The 19,279-nt window shown below is 43.7% G+C and overlaps 1 protein-coding gene across 6 annotated transcripts in view; it reads right to left on the bottom strand.

The window, feature by feature from the left end:
* The window catches only part of thsd7ab (thrombospondin, type I, domain containing 7Ab), a 190,355-nt gene that overhangs the window by 67,251 nt on the left and 103,825 nt on the right, over nt 1–19,279 (bottom strand). For 4 of the 6 annotated variants that reach the window (XM_027286087.1, XM_027286088.1, XM_027286091.1 and 1 more), the window contains exons 5-9: nt 16,696–16,764; nt 12,867–13,022; nt 10,314–10,517; nt 6,326–6,520; nt 1,881–2,118 (exon numbers count right to left, since the gene is read on the bottom strand). In XM_027286087.1, the coding sequence (XP_027141888.1) occupies nt 1,881–2,118; nt 6,326–6,520; nt 10,314–10,517; nt 12,867–13,022; nt 16,696–16,764 (862 nt within the window). The remainder of the gene's footprint in view (nt 1–1,880; nt 2,119–6,325; nt 6,521–10,313; nt 10,518–12,866; nt 13,023–16,695; nt 16,765–19,279) is intronic. The other 2 variants (XM_027286090.1, XM_027286092.1) reach the window with 1 other exon arrangement.

Here is a 19,279-nt window from a genome sequence, read left to right as displayed (position 1 = left end):
TTAACGTGCGCACACTTATCACAGTTTCATCCGCTGTGCCCGGTAACAACAGAGTCTCGCCACGTCTCAACCCCAGCATGAGACACAGCTTAATAAAGTTCATGTAAATGAGACATGTTCATCAGTTTATCCGAAACTTCTCACATTTTAACGTGATGCTGATAATGTGGCAGTCATATTTTAAACCGAGTGTGTGACCTTCATCACTCCAAACCTCAAACCACCTCGGCTGAGGTCAATAACGACGACCACCTGCTGAGCGGGTGAGTGGCTGCGTGATGGGATCTTCTTTTCACTCCTCATTAGTGACACAGTTACATGTTGTTCTCTTCGCCCTTATTACAAATGATGCTCGCTTACATAAAGTTATTGACCGGCCAAAACCAAAGATAATGGAGTCAAATCGACTGAAACCTCTTTTCTGTCAGTTACTCAATGGCGTCCGCTCTTACTCTGCAACCCGCTGGGCTTGTGTCTGTCTTTTTTTATTTTTTTCAAAATAAAACACATTTAATAAAAAGACATCCTGGACTTGGACCTCTCTGATAAGTGCAGCTGCAGAGTCTGGGTCAGCCGCTCAAACCGACACTATTGAACCGGACATTAATCTTCATTTTATCACACGGTGCTCTCTATGAATCACATTTACCTTGTACGACAACAAACTTTGACCCTCTGAATAATTTATGTACCAATCGTCTTCTCGCTGATAACCGCACTTGGGAGGTGGAAGACAGGAGGAGGAAGGATTTACTGGTGTTGGAGCAAAGAAAGGAAACAAATTCAACGCGAGACCTCTAAATCAGCCTCTAATAAATCTGCTCGGAGTTTCTCTCATCCACAAATTCGGACGGCGGCAGATCTGCTCCTTCATCTTGCGTTGTCGAGAGAGTCAGTCGAGCGTAACTGACACCAGGCTGGAGTCGAAACTTTTCTGGCAGACGTTAAACTAAAATCCGCCTCATCCCGCAGCGTTGGTCTTCACAGCTAACCGCAAACATCTTGTCTCTCATCTGTCTCATGATTAAATTGCCTTAAAGTATCAATCCCATTTAATTACTGTCATTATCATCAATGAGAAATTACCGAGCGCCAAAAACGGCAGGGTTAATTAGGCTTTCAGGGACGCAGAGATTATTTATTTATCTGTGGTCGCCTGCAAAGGGAAGATATGAATTGGGAGTTAACTTCACGTCGAGTCTGCTCTGCTTACTTAACCGGCTCCTTGTTTTTTCTGTCTCTGACTCATTTCACCTCCCCGCTGTCACTCTGCTTCCCATCACTGCTGCTTCTTTTCATCCACCCGACTCTTCTTTTGTTCTTTAAAAATCTCGTCACGTTATCTGCGTGTATCATTCAATCTTACAGCAGAGGTCCTTCTCAAACAAACACACACAAAAAAAAAAGACTTAGCTCCGTTGTTTATTCGCTGACTCATCCTAACAGATGCTTGCACTTCACTGCTTGACTCGGCAACGTAAGAAAAGAATGACTTTAACCTTTTTCTCTGTTCATCAAGTGACAACTCAAAAACAAAAAAAGGGATTCTTTGACAAATGATTTCACACATCAAAAGATAACCGGAGCTCTCCTTGTCCTATATTCTTTGAAGCGCAGCTCCAGATTTAACTGATTAGTTTCTTCTTTCTGGATGACGGTGTACAAATCAGTAAAATCGGCTGTGGCAGAGATTTGTTTGAAATGAAAGCGTGCCTGCTCTTCCATCTTGATGATGGCACATGATTGAGAAGCTCGATGTCAGCGGGTTTTTAGTTCTGAGACGAGGGTGAAGTGATTTCACAGTGATGAACACAGACAATCCAGCGAGGCGACAAATAACCACAAAGGTTTCATTGGAGGCAGAAATAAGAGAAGCTTACTTCTTGGGTGGCACCTGTCCCACGTTGACCCGGACGCAGATGACCTTACGAGTCTGCATTCCCAACGAGCAGGAACCCTGACCGCCACGGACGCCCATGGAGGCGTTGAGGGACGAGGCTGAGGGGTCTTCGGTACAAGGCCCCCAGGGTCCAGTCTGCCAGTGGTAAACCGTGCAGGCGTGTTCGTTGCAGTTTCGTACCTCCTGAAGGGAACTGCTGTTCGGGCACAGGGCACCACCTGAGAGCACCAAAACACAGCGAAGAACAACATTTAAAAGTGAAAACTAAACCGGTGACGTGTACGGAGACTCATCAGCTGACTGCGGTTCACCTCAGCTTTGTTTAGCTCAACGGGAAAATGGAGCATGAGATGGACTGGTGGGTTAGAGCGGTGTCAGCAGTACTGCGAACGCTGTACTGGACTGTTGCCAGAAGGAAAACCTCTCGATGTTCAGGTCCATCTACGTTCCAACCCTCACCTATGGTCATTAGCTTAGCCGAAATGAGCTTCCTCCATCGGGTGTCTGGGTTCAGCCTTAGAGAACGGGAGGGAGCTCAGAGTAGAAGAACGAGCTGATTTGGGCATCTGAAAGGCGTCTTCCTTTGGAGGAAGATCCTGTGGCAGACCCAGAACAAGCTTGAGGGACAACATAGCCCATCTAGCCTGGGAACACCTCGGCGTCTGGAGTCGCTGCTAAACCTGCTGCCACTGCGAACTGACCCCGGATAAACGGAAGGAAATAGAAGGATGGATGGGAAGCTTACTATCTTGGTTTGACTGTTCTGGTCCCTGTTTTTTAGCAACAAAAAGCTCCAACAAACCAATCTTACTCTAAATGTCCAGGAGCAAGGCAGCAGTCAGACAGAGTTAAAAAACTAACTTGTGAACATAATGGAACATTTAGCAGCTTCAGAGCCGGATATTACCCATGGGAGTCCAAAAGGGAGGGTGAGTATCATACTTAACATTCATTGAGTGGTCAGAAACACACAAAATAAATGCTAATGTCGCTCTGTGTCTGCTGGATGTGTAACTTTATGAGGAGATAATGTTGAAATTTCGTGCTTCCTGCTTGTTCCATTAGATTAGTTCCATTAAATTCAGCCGTGTTGTCATTTGCACAGAGGACAACCAAATGCAGTTTAGCATCTAAGCAGAAGTGCAAATGGCAGCAAAGTACAGAATATTTATAAATGGAAGGGATACATATGGATATGCCAAATAATACAGGTCTACAATGCCGGTATAGGTAGAATTAATATAGAAATGTCTATATAATATGCCAAAATGGGGCATATTGGTAATCAGACATATCATATCATCATATTGGAGATTAAGCACATCTTCCCCACTTGATGCACGCTCCAGGAGCTTTATTAAACCCAGCACAGCTGTCTGATAATTGTTGAATCTGAGTGAAACCTACACCCAAAGAAACATTCATAATAAGAGTTTCCTGGAGTTCTATTGTTTAAGAAATCCTCGTATTTAAACAGACGGCGCAGTGGAGTGTGACAGCGCAGGACGAAATGATCGCTAGGTTTTATTCAAGGGAGCTGAAGCTCGGCGTATACGAGCTGGTCGCTCACGTCAGTTTCTGTGTTTCAATGTAAAATAAATGTTGCCAGCTTTTAACATTCTGTGACAGCCTATTAATAAAAAAAAATAATTTAACCTTCAAGAAAATCATATTCTAATGGAAATGTTAAATAAAAAAGTAAAAAAAAAAACTTTGAAAGGAGAATGTAAATGAGCCCGTTTCAAGTTTCAAGGTTCAAAACTTTTGAGACGTGACGATTTGATTTATGTGAGACCGCTGAGCCTGAATTTGACGTGTTCAGCTGCAATAAAGACTCAAGACAACCAGTCGTTTATAGTCTTATCTTATTGTCTGTTTTATCAGTGTCACTGTTTTCATTTGTGTATGTCATATTGTGATCAATCCTCTTATTTATTGTCACGTCTTTGGGGTTGTGTGCTCGTTTTGAAGGAACAGTCACCTCCAAATCCAAGAAAACCTCAACACAAGATCCTGGAAACGCTGAAGACGTGACACGATGGGTGCGGTCGAATAGTCAGTTTTGCTTAGGAAGGTTCCTGACTGAGTGAAATGGCCCGGACGTATTCTCTAACTATGAAGTCTTTGACCTTGTGATGTTTTCCATCAAGGGTTAAAGAAAAGTGGTTAGGAAAGGACTTAGGGGCTATTTCTTTTCCTATCTGAAGCTCCTGAGAAGTGTGACTACATCCATCCATCCATTTTCCATAACCGCTGATCCCAGCTGGCAATGGGTGAGAGGCCGTGTGCACCCTGTACAAGTCGCCAGTTCATCACCGTGCCGACACGTAGAGACAAACAATCGTTCACGTTAAATTCCCTGCAAATATTCTGACCTGTTTATCTCAAGAACTGTGAATGCAGCTGCGCCTATAAACGCACACGTCTAATGTATTTTTCCACAAATACAAACCACCTGCTGGAAAGGAAGGAATCGTTAACAAATGGTTATGCAATTATTGCTGATGGGCTGTCTGGCTTCAACGCATTTTATTTAACACTGTGTGACACTGAGTCGGACTTCAAGGGGAAACCTGAACAGTAATTAACCGTCACAAAGCCCGGGGGGGGGGCGGGGAAGTGTCATAACACAAGTCCAAAAACACTACAGACATATAGGTGTGTTCACATACTGTGTGACTGAGCTCCTTTCACGCAGGTATTTTGGTTTTCCGGGCACTATTTATGCTTAAAAGCCACAGATCAGGCTTTCAGGTCTGTACAACCACCATCTATTGTTTTTGTTCCTGTCATTTCTCTTGTGAGGCGGCAGTCAGTCAGTCAGTGACGCAGTTGTTGGGTCGATGGACTGAGAGAACCCTCTCCGGTTTGGAGTAACTGCAGACATTTGGGGCTTTCAGTAAAGATTGAGAGGCATTGCGGGACTGTGAGAGCTCCACACCTGTATTTTTCTGCCTGGAGTTGGCGGAGTGCCAGCTCCATAATGAGTGCCGGTGTACACACAGTCGGGCCCTGAATCACAGTCTGCCAACTCAGACAAATCTCAACCTAATGGTTACTGAGAGTGACTGCCTTTCTGCTGACTGCGCCGTGCCAGCTTAAGCTGACTAACAACACCCCGATGCTATAGTCCCAACACTCGCATGACACGGCGCCTCAAATGAGCATGAGCTGTCGGCGAACAATGACCTAGAAAAAGCTGGATGTTGGACGACGACGACGACGGGAGGCGGGGTGGAAACATGGCTTAAAGGGAACATGACGAGGGTGACAAACAAAAGCCAGGATATGTGAGTTATTGAATTCATGTTTGCAGAGTGGATTACAGTTCACAAAGAGCTAAGTGCCACTTGAACGTCACACAAGAGGCACAGCTGATTATCGGTCCCGCAATAATCAAAATAAGTAGCGATGCTGAAGAGGTCATTAGGCTTATTAATGCATCAATTAGCACGTATTTCTATACTAACATATCGCTGGTTGCTTAATAATATTAACCCTGTATCTTAAAGCTTTAACAAAATATAGTTTTTCTTCATTAATATGCAACACGGCAGCTGAAAAATCTGCCAAGGAATCTAATCAGATAATCTACTGTGCAGGGGGAAGCCTGTGGTGGAGACACAAAAGCTTCTTTCAGGTATGCGTCTGAACAGACAGGCAGAATATAGTTTGATATGATTTCCACTCATCTGCACACACACACACACACAGGGCTACTACTACGAGTACAGCTACTGGATTTTCTAGTCTGAAAAGTCAAAGATTTACCGAGAAGTTCTGGAAATTTTGGCACCCGCGAGAGACCTTGAATACATAAATAAAATATGTTAATGTGACAGGTGAGACATGAATGATTACAGCAGAACAAAAATCCAGCTATTACACACACACACACACACACACTAAAGAGTAAATGAATTATAAGTTAGCCTAAAGCTGTCGTGATAACAAAACAAGCCAAAACTATTTTAATTTGGCAACATGTAGACAAACCGCTAGAGGTTTAAACATCTACGAGCTAATTACGAATGTTACCCTCCATCACTGTGATCCACGCCACGACCATCGCAGTGACTGTGCAGAAAACACACACACACACACACACACACACAGATAAGACAGAAATGTTTGGAGACACGTCTAAAAGAAAGACAGACAAGCAGATGCACGTACAGAGAACAAGCAGAGGAACGATGGCAGATAAAAAGTGGGTGTCAGACGAGGAGACAGACCAACAGAAATAATCGCCAGGACAGATAAGCAGACTGTTTGAGATAAGGACAAATGCACATGCAGACAAGTGTGAAATCCAGACGTTCACTGAGTGACAGCAAAGGACGACTTGAAAGGCCATGACTAAGCCGATATCCAGGCCTCATCTGCATATATTTCCATGGACGATGGATGCAGGTGGGGGCTCACCTTCCCCGGCGTTGTAGGCTAAGATGGAGCGGGTCCTCATCTGCTTCCCCTCGATGGTCTTGCTGGAGCAGGTCTGAGAGCAGGTAGACCAGGAAGTCCAGTCGCTGAGCACACAGTCCCTTGAGCAAGGCACCTCACAGGGCACAGGCTCCAGAGGCGGGGACGACGAGCAGAGATTCCTGTCCACCGCCTCTCCTGAAGAAAAGACGATCAGAGTTGGTGATGAGTAGTAAACAGGGTTTACCTAACTGTGCTCACAATACTCAGCATGTAACAATAAGACAGTACAGTCATGTTTGATGGTTTCACGTTAAAAAGTTTCACGAAAGCAACATCGGTAATCGACCAAAAAATTATTAAGCACCGACGTCCCAATCATCAATGTTTCCAGGTACTGATTCGGGGACTTAGTTTTGGTTTTCTGGCCCTAAAAAAAGTCAAAACAGGTGGTTTTCAAGCAGCAACCTCCATGGCTGTGAAGTAAAGCCACTGCAGAAGTGCCAAAAACTGCAGTTCCTCTAACGTCCACTTGAGGCTGGCTCCAGAAGTGAGTCAGTCTCCATAAGTCCCCATGTTCAAATGTCCAACTTCACAGCAGAAATAAACATGTTTACAGCCTGGTACAAAAAACAGTTTTGGTCTCTGTAGCTAATTTCCCCGTTCATGACAACTGTACTGAGGGTGAATTTATATACAACTCACCTGTTCACATTATATTAAGGCTTAAAGTTATGCAGGATTAACAGTGTGGACGCTTTTTTAGTATCTGTCTTGAAGAGTTGCCGTCTCCGTGGCGTCTCTTCTATCTAAAGGTTTCAAAACATCTCTCGAGGGGCTGCAGTTGAAATCGTTCCACCTGGCTCGATAAGGACAGCACACGTTGAAATAAAAAATGTGTTTCCAGGTGATGCCTCCAACCTTTGGAGTTTATTTCAAAGTAATGCATAAAAAATAAAAAAAAAGATAAAAGTTTAAATAGGTGGTTTCTGCATTTAATTCATGGTTATTACTTTCAAAACTTTACATATTCCTTTATGGATAAACGCTGTTACTTACAATCTACCATCTGTGCTACCAGCTGATAACTCGCCCAGTTTGATCGCAGTACATAAAAAGCAGAAATATTTAAAGCGCGAGGGGAGGAGAGGAGTTTTAGCATCGCTTTCAGGCAATTACTGACGGTCATATCGGGGAATTCTCTTGTGAGTGCACGGATATTAGTTCTTTATATTACCCTATGATGTAAAACATTAACCTCATGCTACCTTTTTTTCATTAAACCCTAATATTAGTAAGCTATCCTCATTAGTGTGACCTCTGTAATTACAACAGCGCTTCCCTTTTATCACTCTGTTTGTGTCACCGAGCGGCAGCGCAGACTGTTATTATTTTAAAGCCTCTTTTCATTGGTTTATTTATATTTGTGCAATTATCTGCTGACTGGCGGATGAACCCAAACCCAGAACTCTCAGAAAGCTGCTGAACACATAAAAACGAACCCCATGAAGCGCTGAGACTCGTCCAGTTGACGGCTTAAAGATTCATGGCAGGAATTAGATTATAACCCTCAAACTACACTTGAGTACAGAGGCTGCTGGAGCAGATGAGAGTATGAGCAGCTGCGTGGCTTAATCGATGCCGCAATGTCAAGCACGCGGCCCGTTTCAAACTGTAGAGGCGTGTTTGTTTTTCTTGAGACGTCTCGAGAAGGAACATTTCTCCAATCGAGCACACGAGTATCAGCCGGGCACAGAAACTAGAAAAAAATGTGACGACGTGAAGCGAAGATTTGAAACAGTAACAGCAAATAAATAGCAGAAACAGAGAGAGAGAGAAGGAAGTTCCTCAAACGTCCACTTGAGGCTGGCTCCAGAAGTGAGTCAGTCTCCAAAAGTCCCCATGTTCAAATGTCCAACTTCAACTGTCACTGAGACTATTTTGTGATTCATCTTTTGACTTTCTGCTCGTTTGACATCGTTTCATACGGTTTGCAAACATGAGGATGGAGCTTGCAGTCGTCTCATTTAAAGATTAATGTGCAGCATTAATGTAATTTAATAAAGGATGAAGTCGGACGGTTGTCTCTCGCAGTCTCTTGGAGTCTCTTAAATTACTTTGTGCAGCTTTGAATCCAAATGTAATTTTACTTGAAAATAATATTTAATCACAGAGCATCAGAAATCTCTGAACACTACAAACTAGCGGCACGTCGACGGTTCTGGGTCAGTCCAATATTTCTACTTTGCTTTACTTCAAAATGTTTCACTTGTGTTGATATGACAGCTGATTACGAGCCTTTTTTATGCGTTATCGGTAGAATATTCATACTGATGCACTCTCCACTCTCCATAGTAAAGTGGCACTGAGCATGGAAAGAGAAAACTCACATGGGAGTCCCACATCTTTACACCGTCGTCTATGTTTTAGTAATGAGCTCCTTGCATCAGCCATAAGTGGATTATATTAACCCACATACTGTGTGTGTCTGCGTTTCATGTGCTGCCCATAAATGAAGCTCGACGAGGCGACGAGGCTGTATATTCTTTCTCCTGCACACGCCCCAGCAACATGTAAACCTCTCGATGGCTGCAGAGGAGCAGAGGAGAATCGCCCGAGCTTCAAAAGTCAGACATTGCATTAAGATGTCACTTTGAAAGATATGCAGCGAACCAATCATGGCTGAACTGAGGAGGCATGAAAAAGAAGAAGTGACAAGAGACTCCAGCTGTTTTTTTTTTGTTTTTCAGGTTCACACAGAGAAATCATGAATGAACAAGAACACCCACTACGAGAGGGGAAAACCTGCAGAGGAGACACAGCTCTCTGCCTAAGTGGGCAGGCAGTCAGCGTGGGGAATATCAATAGCCAGTTTCAATAACATTTGTATCGACCTTCGCCTGTTGTCTGGGCCTCGGCTGTGTGGCCTTTTTCTTTTATGACCGGGACACACTCGGAGAAAATATACAGCCGGCATTGCAGTGAAAAATCTCTGAGGCGAAAAGTGGAGCGAAAAAATCCAAACAGAACAAATCAATTTTCATCAGATGAGGGAGTGAAGGTGTGTGTGTGTGTGTGTGTGTGTGTGTGTGTCTGTGTGTGTGTGTGGGTGGTGGGGATCAATCAACCAAAGTCAGGGGAGAAAGAACAGCACAGGAGTCTGTTAACTCCAGCAGTACAGGCTGAGAGTCTCCACTGGACCAAACTTCACTGAATACCACGAACCGTGATTTGTGTGGGAGGCGTTAGAAGGACAAATCAAGCTCTCTAGTGGGGAGAACAAGAACAAAGTCACCGCACGGGATCATAAAATGAAGATTTACCGAGTACATTTGGAGCCGAATGAGATTTCAAGAGCTGCATCACTTTCTAACTTCACATGCTGAATAAATAAAAACGGTATGTACTGTAATCTGCACCTCGAAAAAAACTGCAACAGAAGTAAAAATCGATAATGTGTTGTACCTTATTTGGTGTAACATTTTTCCACGCAACCTGAAGGCAACAGCAGGTCTGGGAAGCACGTGTGCTTCCTTATATTAAAGATTTACAGTAATAAAAAGTGGCAGTAAAAATCAGGAGCAGCAAAGGGCGCGGCATACTCCAAGACTCAGGGCCGCGGAGGATTGATTTGATGCAGCGCGAGTACGGTTTAATTGTGCGTGCTGAGAGGAAGACTGTAATGAGAGAGACAGCGTGAGAGAGAGGCGGCGACGCTGAACCAAGCGAGCATTAAAAGTAGGAGAGTGTTGAACAGTGGGAGGGATGAGGAGGAGAAGACGAAGGAGGAAGAGAGTCTGGAACAAGGTGATAAATGGAGTGCAGGCATGGAAATGTGCTCACGTACAGCGGGGAAGAGTTGGAGGGTCAGTGGAGAGGTGACCTTGAAAAATATGAGATTTTTTTTTTCCCACACATGGTGAGACCTGCGCTCGGTGGTGGGTCGAAAGAAAAACTCGAGCAGGAATCTGCTCAGTAACGAGACTCTCACCGTTGCTGTTGACACACTGGGCCTGTGCGAGCCGAGTGCCGGGCCCGCACTCCTTCCCGTCGTCGGGGAGACACTGATCCAGGCTGACCAGCTGCCAGTCGTAACAACTGGGCTCGTCGCACGGCACCGCCTCCACCAGGTGAGGGCAGTTTCCGGGCCCTCCTGTTGGCTCGTTGGTGATCCGTCGTCTTCTCAGTTTGAAACCTGCGGCGCGGCGACAGAGTGCAAAGACAAAGACAAAGACAAACGTTTAGCTACATTACTTTTACTGCTTGATACTACGCAGCAGAGACATACTGCAGTACATTTACAGCTTCACATACTGAAGATTTTAACACAACATTACGTAAGATTTGGCCCCCAGTGTGAGTGTGCAGTTCACTTTCACACCACTGTCATGGACAGGTGCAATTGTTATGTTCACAAACCAGCTGTTGGGTGAGTTAAGAACAGACGTACGGGACGCAGAGTTAAAAGGAGGGAGGCTTCAGCCTGATTTCACCTGATTGTATTGAAGGATCTGTGTGTAGGATTTAGTGTCATCTTGTGGCGTACCCCTCCACTCACCTCCCTCTCCGCCCTAAGCGTGGCGGACTCCATGAAAGAGAACCTGCAACGTCCGTGGATATAAAAGTCTCATTCTAAGGTAACGAGAACATTATAGTTCTTATTTTTGGGTGATTATACACTAATGAAAACATAGCTATACATATTATATTGCATTTCTTAAACATAGACTCATAAATCTTGGGTCTCTGTTCAAACGCTGGACCTTTATTAAGGTAGAAAAGTTACATAATGTTGCTTTAGATTAAGGTTTGGGTGAGCTCATCTCTCATTGTTAAAGATTAGTCGGACAACTGTGACTTGAAAAGAGCGTCGAGTTTGGGCCCAGTTCCACTAAAATAACTGTTTAAAGAAGTCAAATTAACCAAATTTTTCACAATAAAATCAAAAATAAGAGAAAAACTAATATTAATGTGTGTACTAGAACTTTGTTTTCCTTTCTTCCTCTCACATTAATCATCTCACAACCCCTCAGATTCATCTTGCAGCTCTCTGCAGGCACTACAGGTTTGAAATGCTGCTCATGTCATATATAATACTGTATTTCATACTTTATCTGCACGTTTACTTAAGTAAATGATCTGACATCTCCTTCCAGCACTGATGATGGACGTTGCTGATGAGCTTGGTTCGGTGTGACGGCTGACTTTTTGTGACGGCTCATTAACGTTGATGTAAACATCTGAAGATCCCCCCGCACGGACCGAGCGCTCGAGGCTGCCAGACATCTTTACCTGCCCGTCTTGTTCATGTATGAAGTGCATTTTTATTTCCAGTAATGTCACGCATGAACAGCCATAATGCACGTATGACCAAGTCATGCAGAAGTCATCCTGTGACACTTCGTATGAGCTTCAGCGAACAGAACGCTCATAACTTAATTGCTCTTTCACATATATCACGTTAGATTTATGTTTAATTCTGCATGAAGCCAAACTACTCTACCCAACAACTGCTGCACGGCGACATCACAAAGGGAGATTTTATGTTGAAGATGTAATTATACTGCAGCTGCACTTCCTTCCTCCTACATCAACTGTATGTTTCTTATGTATTTTTAACAAGATGTCCTCGTAGAGACATTCAGTCATTAACTATTCAGTGTTATTCTCTGAAGCAGTCAAACCTAGTGAGCGTAAAAACGATAACAGTACGTACAGAAATGATGTTTTCAGACTCACAGTATGTTATATATCATATTGTTCCTCTAAAATGTTTGAACTGAATATATGCAGCATTTACTGCACTGTAAAAAGAACATTTTACAGCCGCAGTTTTTTTACTGCAGCGTCGGGCGTCTAGATAAAGTCGATGATGAGAGAGCTTATGTGTAATAATGTATCATTTTTACATCTATTTTAATATACTGGTATGTTTAATGGGAGCAGTGACATGGGATGAAGGAGGAGCGCGGTGCTGCTTTCTCGCAGAGTAAAAGTGTCAGCGGCAGACGGATGAAGGAATGACGTCAGCTGCCCAATCGGAGAGAAACGCCTGGACGAGAACGCACGATCCACGTCCAACCAATCAACTCTGATAACTCTTAAACCTCCTGCCTTCCTTATAGAGATATGTCCATAGTCACATGACTGATTAAGAGTATACCAATTGATAGTGTTGTCTCATAATCACCAATAAAATATACAGTATAAACACCTATTTACACTCCAAAACCTAAAAATAAATACACATAAATAAACACGCACACAGGACAGAGCAGCAGGTGGTAAGTTTTAAACATTGTAGACTCCATTACTATCAGTTAAGCTTTATAAGTCTTATTTGTGTGTGTATCTCTGCCCTTACAATGTACACTCGTGAATACTGTGCATACAATCAGTAATCTTTAATAAATCACGTGTGTGTTTATTTCACCCCTTGTGACAAGAGTTCAATTAGCTCATTCACTGTATTACAATAACTTTTCTAAATCATAACAATGCTTGAACTGCACGCAGCACCATTAAAGCGTGATCATATTTGTACCTTTCTTTGCAGCCTGGTCGTCACAGTTCTCGAAGGTGCACGGCCCCCAGGCGCCCCACGGCGACACCTCACAGTCGATGGGACACGGGATTTGGCAAAGCTGGGACCTGTTGGGGATCGGACCCTGGCACAGCTTGTTCTCCACCGGATGGGAGGCTGCAGATGTGAAGATGAACACATGGTCAGACTTTATGTGTCTTTAGCAGCAGTCAACAGGAACACCACAAGGCTTATTTACTTTCATTCCTGACAGTCCCTATAGAGAGCAGATGATAAAAAAAACAAAACATGTCTGTGAAGTCGACACTATTATCCCTTTGTTTTGTTTATCGCCGCCCTGTTAGCATGTCAGAATGATAAATTAGCAATGATTATCTGGTGCGGCGCCTTGCTCGGAAACATAAAAACCGTGGAGCTCTGCCCGCCGACTCTCAACACAGACAGCAGAGAGGATGCAACAATGCAACACTCAAGGTGAGGTAAGAGAGCGGTGACAATGTTTTGGCTCATGTTTATTCCATGAGGTGTAATTTGGCATCTGCTTCCCCCTCGTCGTGCCATGTTGGCTTTAGAAAGCTCATTCCATGATACGACCGGTGAGTCCACGCCTGTCTGAACTCCCTGAAGGAACTTTGCTGGAATATAAAGGAGAGATGCTATCGGCACAGCTCTGTGACAACTGTGCAGAATACATTTCTACGTGTCGGCTGAACCGGGCCACGGTAAATACATTTGATGCAGTTTTTCTGAAGATACAGAGTTTATGCATTTATGCATGCACATACTGTGTACGTGTTGTTGTCTGTGGCATTTTAAAGTAGTGCAACTGTATCTTCCAAAGCTGTGCATCCATTTTTTCTTCACTGTTTGAGACTTTATTTGATACGAGGAGGAGGAGACTGACAGGAAATATGAGGACAGAGATCCCAGAGAGTGGTTGGTATGAGCCTCACATGAAAGATTCGACATCTTGGGAAGTGCATTTATTTTCTTTCTTAACAAGAGTTAGTTGAAACGATTGACACCACACACTCGTGTCCGTAGGTTAAAAACGGAGCTACCCACCAGCAGCCGTTTCAGCAGCACCATTTAAAGCTCACCAACTGGCTTTCCGTAGAAAAACCATGTGTCAAAGCAACATTTGTGGTTTTACAGGGGGCTAAGCAGAGTTACACACTTGCTATTTTGAATGCATAAGTGTGTACAAAATGCACTGTACTGTGAGTACACGGATGGTGCACCAAACTGTGGACAAAGTCGACACTTCGGCACCTCCGGCATTGTGAAAACAGCGTCCGAGGAAGCTGCTCTAGCTGAAAATAGTTCCGGTGAGTTCCGTAATATACGAATGCAAGTTGTGCGTATGTTTTATATTTACATTTTTGGCAGTGAAACGTTGCCGCTAATGTCCTGTCAGGTTGCAAAAAAGAAGAATAAGAAGAAGAAGTGGTAAAACGTTGCAACAGCCGGTAAGTGCACAAGCGACTCAAATTAGACAAACAGAAGTGTGAAGTATATGAATTGAGACAGAGCATTGGTCTTTGTGCTATGCAAGTTTTGAATGAAGGTGTCTATTTACTTCTTGCATGTCTGTGTATAAGTGGCATCAATAAATCATCTAACTCTTATCTTGAAAGCAATGAAGCCTATTTCCACAAATATCGACCCACTGATTCAAACCAGCGAGCCAACAGGACACCACCTCCATGCATACTCGGGTTCATCCACCTGTCTGCAGCTCCACACTCAGACTGACACCTTTAAAGCTTTTGTCCTGTCCTCAGCTGCACGCAGTCAGATCAAACATGCAGCTGTGCATACGGATGTAAGTCTAGGAAGAAGATTTAATGCTAATGCTTTTTTAAAGAAGCTGAAACCTGAAATCTTCACTAACATTAAAGTTTATAGCACGTATGTGAAACTCAATACTGAGCATCAATAATAGAGGAGACATTTGCAGTCCTCTTCTGCAAAACATTGGAATAGACGACATAATATCAGGTGCATTTCTTCTCAAATCAATATCAGCTCTCCGGAGAGAGGCTCTAGTGTTGTTTTAATCTTCTGTAATCAACTCAAGCTACCGCAGAGCTCCGTGAACGCCTATCAGCGTAAGCACACTTTATGTCATTTTAACTCGACGCTGCTGGAATAATAGTGAACAACTGATTCGGCAGCACAAAGAGGATGCATGATCTTAGCTTTTTCTAATATCGAGTGATACATTTCAAATATGTCGGGGTATTTAGCGATTCACAAACAAAAAAAAAAAGACTTGAGGCGCTTCATTTCCTGTATTCCAACTGTTACTACAAGACATCTGAGAGCTTAAAGTCTCACACAGTCAGGAGAGCTGCATCATAATTCCCTAAGAACTGTGCAGACGGACGGCGAGCGGCGCTTTTGAAATGCAAAAATGTTTAATTCCTCTTACAAACACACACTCAAAGTCAAACACTGAGTTTGCTGAGCCGATGTTAATCCACGTCTTATTGGGGGAAACTACGTTGACTTCAGTCATTTAACATCAATCCATTAAGGAATACAAATATGAGCACCAACACAATGTTGGGAATCTGTGTGATGAAGAGAAATAACACATCTCTCTGTATCCTGCTTCTCTATTAGTGTATTTTACAGTGTGCTCTCCAGTGAGTTCATTTTTCTATTGTGCTGAACTGACAACGGAGGGAAAAATCCCCCATGCGAGTGTGGCTTACTGTCTGCAGTGCTGGAAAATGTCTCACATCTCAATATCCATATTCTGTTTGTGGAGGAGCAAAGTTTTTTCTTTTTCTTTCTTGGAGTCGCTGCAAAGCTTCGAGTCCTCTGCAGGAAAAATACAGAACTTTGCTGTAATACTACTTTCCTGTCCCTTTGTTGGATTTTGGGAACAATACTGAACACTTTGCATAAAGAGCAGCAGCAGGGTGTGTTAAAGTGTGTTAAAGTGTGTGTGAACATTTAACGTCACCATAAATATGAAGCATCGCAGTAATGAGCAGAACATTCACAGTGTTGTTAAAATCTGAATTAGTATTATTTGTTTTCCAATTTGTTGGTTATTGTTAGGTTCAAATGAGAAGATTAGTTTAGAGAGGAAAGGAGAAATAAGGGGAGAGGAGAGGAGAGGAGAGGAGAGGAGACAGCATCACTGGTTAGAAGAGGGGATAAGAAAAAAGAGGAATGGTTTGGAGAAGAGATGAGAAGAAACAAGGAAGGAGGAGAGGAGATAAGAAAAAGGATAGAGTGGAAGGATGCAAGGAAGGTTAGAGGAAAGGAAAAGACAGGGGAGAAGAGGAGAGGAAACAGGAAAAGAGGAGAGGATAAGAGAGGGAACAAGAATAGAGGAGATGGGAGGAGAGGAGAGAAGAGGAGACCAGGAGAGAGGAAAAGAGAGGAAGCAAGATGATATGAGAGGAGACAAGGTCACTGGTAAAGAGAAAGGATGTGACAAAAGAAGAGAAGAGGAGGAAGAGGAGGAAACAAGGAGGGAGGAGAGGAGAGATAAGAGAGGAGAAGAGCAAAGGAGAGGAGACAAGAGTAGAGGAGAGGAAATGGAAAAGGAGAGAAGGACAAAAGAGAGGAAACAAGGCAAGAGGAGAGGAGAAATGAGAGTAGATAGGATGAGGAAAAGAAGAGAGGAACAAAGGAGATGAAATAGGAGTTAGAGGACAGGAGACAAGGAACGGATTTAGAAGAAGAGGTGAGAAAAAACAAGGAGGGAGGAGAGGAGAGGCGATGAGGACAGAGACTGAGGAAACAAGGGAGAAGGAGGAGAGCAGGGGGAGGCGGAGGTTTGGTTATCAGCGTGACTAAAAGCACCTACCTGTAATCTGGAAGGTGACGGAGAGGAGAGGAGGGACGCTAGGCGTCTGCTGTCTTTGGGTCTGACCCGCTGTAATTACAGGGGAGATAGTGCTATTAGCTACGCACACGCACACACACACACACACACACACACACACACACACACACCGGAGAGGGAGTCACTATCAAACAAACACAGAGAGTCACGGGAAACAGCACGAGAGACGACAGCAGGAGAGAGCTGAGCCTCTGATGAATGAATGAAACGCTCTAACACGATTAAATCTTTTATGACAGGGGAAGTTTTCTTTGAGGTTTTGTTTATTTTGACCCACGGTCGATGATTTCAAAGTCACCTGGACTCTTGGTGACCGTGTCATGTGATCAGGTTGGAGATTTTGGTGTTTTGGAGATTAAATAAATCTCATCATAACTTCAGAGTGACAGAGATATCAGACATAATTTAACATGTTCCTGTTTTTTGACTGAATGTAAGTGATAGTCCAGGTATTTAAAGGAACAGTTCAACATTTCATGCCCCTCTAAAGAGGACTCATTAAAACGTTTGCCTGCCGTCATCGTCAATTTGTGTGTAGTGGCTGTTAGCACCCAAAGCTCTTCATGTCACAGCCTGCCTGTCTGTCACGGTTTAGGCTTTCGTGGTCTACGAGTAACACCAACTAAACTCGTAAATTAAAAGCTTAAAAGATAGAAGAAGCCAGGATAAAGGAGACAGGAGGAGAGGAGAGAAGGGAAGAGGAGACCAGGAGAGAGGAAAAGAGAGAAAGCAAGATGATACGAGAGGAAACATGGTCAATGGGTTAGGAGAGAGGATGTGACAAAAGAAGGAGAGAGGAGGCAGAGGAGGAAACAAGGACAGAGGAGAGGAGCTTTAGCCTTTCGTGGCGAGTAACCTCAACTTAACTCATAATTTGTTACAAATTTTTCTGTCTATGTACCAACTCAACAAACAAACACTGTCAGAATAAGTCAGCTTAAAAGATAGAAGAAGCCAGGCTAGCTGTTTCCCTTCACTTCAAGTCTTTATGCTAAGCTACTACGACTATCAGGACTCTCAGACATGTTGAAACAATTTCCTCTCACTGTCCACATCGACGTTACCTCAGTGCTCAGAAAGCATTTTTCTAACCTGCAATGACAGAGTGAACTCGAGAGTTTGAACAAACGTCTCACGACACACTCGCTGCACCTTCAGGAGGATTTTTAAGTTAATCTTCAGGTGACCAAAATGTCAACTCCCATAAGGCTGGGAGAAAAGTGCTCCAGGCATCCAGAACACCCAAACCCAAATTTACAGCCTCGGCCTGAGCTGAGGAAGTGCCGGATGGCGTTACTTAGGCTGTGATACTGATCTGGGGTCAGATGGGAGCTACTCCCCCCCATAAAGATTAAGGTTAAGATTTAGTAGGTTGTAAGCTGATTCCAGATCTTGGCCTGAGGGCGTCTTCCGCCCTTTTTTTGCATGGTGATATTTATGCATGAGAGACGGGGGGGGGAGGAAGAGAGCGAGGAAACTTCACTGAACCACCGTCTGCCTCTCTGTCTCAGAGGTATGCTGGGAGATTACCTCCCCAATGAAGGGAAAAGAAATCCTGCACCGAGAAGATAAGAACTTTGTGCATGTCTATGTGTGTGTGTGTGTGCAAACACTCTCACACACTTCTGCACTAGCAGCCTTGGCAACACCGCTCTCAACATGCCTGTATGTATGAATCTTTAACTGTATCTTAACAGGCGCCTCAACGTGTATAAGTTCCATTACAAGCAGATGTACCGCGCCGTATGGCCCCTATAGCATGTCAGCTGGAAGAGAGGACACACTCGAGGTATATATTAAACATAATTTCTTATATTGTTCAATAAGCTTTGTCTGACCGGTGTCTGCCTGTCCATGATTAATCTTGGCTACCAGACTCATTATTCTTTAATTAGGGCTGATGCACAGAGAAGCAAAGTGCCGCCGATCAATTAGAGCGCTGAGAAACAATGCTTCAGCGGATGAGACGCGCTGCCAGCTTTTCCTTCACAAGTCGTTCATCAACACACGAGATTAATATTTTAAAACACTTCGAGAAATATTGAGAAGAATGAAACGTGCAACGTGTGAGTCCAACACAACAACAACTCGAGCTCAAAGGCAGTTTAAAGGAAGTAAGATCTTAGTAAGTACTTGCTTGGTTTGAACTACAGAACAAGAGTTACTGTGAGCCAATCAGAGCTTTGTAAGGAGGATTAGGAGTTGTCACCATCCTGTGCTGGAGATAGAAAAATGGCCAAAATGTGGATTAGACTGTCACGGCTGAGTTGTTGTAAGTCGACACACAGAAATAACTTGAGTCTTAACCTGACAAACTGACATCAACGACTGATACATGATACATCATTTCGTAGAGTAACTGTAACGTCCTCCTGACGGGCATCAGGCCTCCCAGCCTGCACAATGAAACCCTGGTCTTCAATCAACCCCGAAAGGTCACATGTCACCCCCGCTGGTCATCAAGCTCCACTGGCTACCTGTAGCAGCCCACATTAAATTCAAATCTTTAATGCTGACTACAAAGTAGTCTCTGGTTCTTGATCGT

The sequence above is a fragment of the Larimichthys crocea genome, chromosome XIII (assembly GCF_000972845.2).
Source record: "Larimichthys crocea isolate SSNF chromosome XIII, L_crocea_2.0, whole genome shotgun sequence".
Classification (NCBI taxonomy): domain Eukaryota; kingdom Metazoa; phylum Chordata; class Actinopteri; family Sciaenidae; genus Larimichthys; species Larimichthys crocea.
Note: the sequence above shows the minus strand (reverse complement) of the source record. Positions and strands in the feature narration are given on the sequence as shown.